Source organism: Alexandromys fortis, unplaced genomic scaffold (assembly GCF_014885135.2).
Source record: "Alexandromys fortis isolate MF-2015 unplaced genomic scaffold, M_Fortis_MF-2015_v1.1 scaffold_231, whole genome shotgun sequence".
NCBI lineage: Eukaryota > Metazoa > Chordata > Mammalia > Rodentia > Cricetidae > Alexandromys > Alexandromys fortis.
Window position 1 is genome coordinate 1,505,571 of NW_026068613.1, and position 3,816 is coordinate 1,509,386.

A 3,816-nucleotide genomic window follows, 5' to 3' on the forward strand; every position below is an offset into this window, starting at 1 on the left:
CATTTTTGGGCCTCCACAATATGTGACTGAATTATCAGGCTAGCAACCTATGACTAGACAGATTCTTGGCGCTAACGGAGAATCTACTACTATTACTCTGCTAAACTGCCATTGTATTAAGTCAACTCCAATTGACTTATCATTACACTGTTACATTAAATCAGCTTTCAATCCTCAATAGAGAAGCTTCTATATGTAGTACAGACTGATTATAACAGAGGTTCACAAGTTGTGAAAATAAGAGACTGCTCAGCCCTCAGTGGAACATATAAAACACACTCTGCCCCTTTGTCAAGGCACAGAAATCCTGTAGAAGAGGGGAAAGAAAAAGTTTAAGAGCCAGAGGTGGTGATTGACTACAGGGAAACTTTATCTTCTTAATATATTAGGGAAGCTGTGTTTGTAACAACACGTATAAAACCGATACAAGCCCGGCCAGACCAAACTTCAGCACAGACGGGGATGTAGGGATGAAGTTTCACACCCAGCTAAGAGGCTATTGGAAATTGATGGCTTATGGGAGAGTCATTAACTCTAGACCATGTTCCAACAGAATAGCTGAGCAACGCAATTTGCTTTTGTTGCATTCTGAAAACAAATTAAAGGACACAAGATGGATGCATAGGAAAGGGAGTGGATATGGCAAGAACAAGGAGAATATGATAAAAAAAACATGTACAAAATTCTCAAAGCACTAGTTTGTGTGTGTGTGTGTGTGTGTGTGTGAGAGAGAGAGAGAGAGAGAGAGAGAGAGAGAGAGAGAGAGAGAAAGAAACAGAGAAAGACAGAGAGAGAAAGAGAGAGAAATAGAAGAAAGTTTTGTTTGTTTTCTTATAGACAGTTTTGGAGTTTGAGCACTACTTGTCATTAGTCAGAAAGCAATGGTTTAACTTGCTCATATTAATTAATAACCCAAAGTTTGTATTTGAAAAAGAATGCTCTGTATAAATATGAAGTTTTATAATGTGGGTTTAAAAACAACTATCTCTTGGTCATAAGAAAAGTTAGTGTTAAATTATCAGGAAACAGATTTTTGATTGAAAGACATTTTTTTTCATATCATATATTCTGATCAGGATTTTCTCCTCCTCATCCACTCCCCAGACCTTCCCCCACCTCCCCATGCTTTCAATCTCACACCTTTTCTCTCCATGTCTAAGAAAAAAACAGTCAAATAAAAGAAAGAAAGAAACCAGAACAGAACAAAAACAAAGAAAAGACATAGCAGGAGAAACATTTTTAGAGACACACATAAATACACATATAAAAACCCCATAAAAATCAGAAAATAGGAAATGATAATATACAAACAAATATCAGTAAGGTAAAAAATGCCTAAACAAAAGAATCTGAGACAAAAGATTTCCAAAAATATCATAAAGTTTGCACTGTGTTGGTCATTTACTTATCATAGCATCAAAATTATATTGAGGAATCTGGATAAATATGTGTCAATTTATCCAGCTAGTAATATGTAATGTGAGTTTGTCACATTTATATTATTTAATTCTCACTAAGAAAAATTACATACCTTTATTTTCCTATAATTTCTAATATAGATCTAAACAACTAATAAGACTAAAATATCAAGCTTTGTGTTTTTGTTAAAATTATTTATTATAGAGATCAAACTTTCAGTGGTTGGGCAGTACACTTCACTGAAAAATTTTAGATAGTCAAGATATTGAGAATATAAAAAGAAATGACCAAATGTATTTATTCACAAAATAAAGAATCTTAACTAAAAGAACACATTCTATACATATAAAGCAAAATGAACCATAAAATTGCTTTGATGGATTAAAAATATATTTATAGGTCTTAAAGGTTACTCTCTGTTGGTGAACTATGTAACATTCAAGAATTGCCTTTTCCATGTGCAAGGAGTTGTAAAACCATTTCTCCCTGAATCACCTTCTTTTTCATACCCAAACAATCACATACTAACAGTACACTCATGGATAGGCACATGCTATTGTCTCTGGACTCCTTTCTGAACAAAACTATTAGATATGGTATGTTTTTGTTATGATGACTATTTCTTCATACATGGAACTTCTTTTTTTGAAATAACTTATTTAGAGCAACTTTGACATCCCTGTTCCTCAGGCTGTAGATCATGGGATTCAGCATGGGCACAACAGTCGTATAAAACACAGAGGATACTTTGCCTTTGTCTTTGGAGCTGACTGAGAAGGGCTGTAGGTACATGAATGCCAGGGAACCAAAGAAGACAGCAACAGCAGAGAAGTGGGAGCTGCAAGTGCTGAAGGCTTTGAATCTGCCCTCAGTGGATTTGATACGGAGGATGCTAGCAATGATGAAGATGTAAGAACCCAGGATGGTCAGGGTTGGAATAAAGATATTGAAAGCACTGAGACATAGAAGTACTACTTCATTGATAAAAGTACTGGTGCAGGCAATCTCCATCAATGGGAAAAGATCACAGAAGTAATGGTTTATTATATTAGTGTTACAGAAAACCACTCTTAGCATGCAGAGAGTATGAACTGCTGCACCGATGAAGCCCATACCATACACCCCACCAACCATCCAGGAACAGACTTGGTAAGACATAGTGACATTGTAGAGCAAAGGATTACAAATGGCAACATAGCGGTCATATGCCATGGTAGCCAACATGTGACATTCAGAAATAACAAAAGCAATGAAGAAATAGAGCTGAGTCATACATTCCTGGTAGGAGATGACATTCTTCTTTGCCACAAAGTTCACCAGCATTTTGGGGGTGATGATAGTGGAGTAACAGAGGTCAATGAAAGACAGACTGCTGAGGAAGAAGTACATGGGGGTGTGCAGGTGGGAACTGAGAATGATCAGGATGATCATACCAAGGTTCCCCAGCACTGTAAACAGGTAGATTCCAAGGAAGAGGAGGAACAGGGGAACGTGCAGCTCTGGTTTGTCTGTTAACCCAGCAAGGATGAACTCTGTCACTATGGATTGATTGCCTTCTGCCATTATTTTTCTGAGAGTTCTATTTAAGAAGTGAAAAAAAAAGGAATTATATATTTGTTATCTTTCCATACATTGAAGTGTAATATAGAATTTAAATCTTTTGGGACAGATATTTCAAGTTCTCTGACAAATATTGTGCATGTTGGATGACAAAAATGTTTGTGACTCCAAAAATATGGAACATGTAAACAAACAGCAGGTAGACATCTACAACCATCTGTGTTGTATCACAATACAGTATGTTTGTACTTGGTCCCAAATCTCTGAAGAGTAGGTATGATTACTTTGATTTTGTTTCCTCTGTACTCTATATACCTTACTAATCATGCTCTACTGTATGGAGCTTTCATATTCAGATATGTATAACATCCACAAGAGAACCTAACCAATACAGCTGGAAGTCTGCCATGGTAACATATACAAGTAAAATAAAAGCTTTTTGCACTTTCATTTAGCATTGAATCAGAAGTTTTATTTCTGGCAATTAATCAAGGAAATAGAAAGAAGACCCTTTTGTGTGGAAATCAAATATGAAGTTGCATATTCTTATTAACAACGATGTCCTATACAGACAATTCTAACCCAGTCATATTTCTATTGAACTGGTGTATGAAGTCAAAGATGTTGTGGAAGACAAGATCAATATGAAAACTCAAGAATTACAGAACTATCATAAACCTGTAAAATTCTATGGGTAAGTGAGAGGGATTTAGAGGAATTAAACAGCTAAGTAAATGGAATTCAAAGATTCAACATTGTAAAAAATGGAAAAACAATTCTAAAACGTCATATAAATTCAGTGCAATACTTGTGAAATCAAAACTGTGTTATTGTAGA

General features: G+C 35.5%; 1 protein-coding gene across 1 annotated transcript; it reads right to left on the bottom strand.

Moving 5' to 3' along the window:
• Window positions 1–2,043: 2,043 nt before the first annotated feature.
• On the bottom strand, window positions 2,044–3,348 carry LOC126495929 (olfactory receptor 150). Its single transcript, XM_050133525.1, has 2 exons — window positions 3,314–3,348; window positions 2,044–2,989 (listed from the first exon to the last, which is right to left on the bottom strand). The coding sequence occupies exons 1-2, from the start codon at window positions 3,346–3,348 to the stop codon at window positions 2,044–2,046; spliced, it is 981 nt and encodes a 326-aa protein (XP_049989482.1).
• Between the last annotated feature and the right edge of the window lie 468 nt (window positions 3,349–3,816).

Excerpts from the sequence above, each read along its gene's own strand:
- LOC126495929 (XM_050133525.1), bottom strand. The coding sequence starts at position 3,348 with ATGTTATACATATCTGAATATGAAAGCTCCATACA. Across the intron at positions 2,990-3,313 it reads GAATATGAAAGCTCCATACA|AAAAATAATGGCAGAAGGCA; the intron begins GTAGAGCATGAT and ends TAGAACTCTCAG.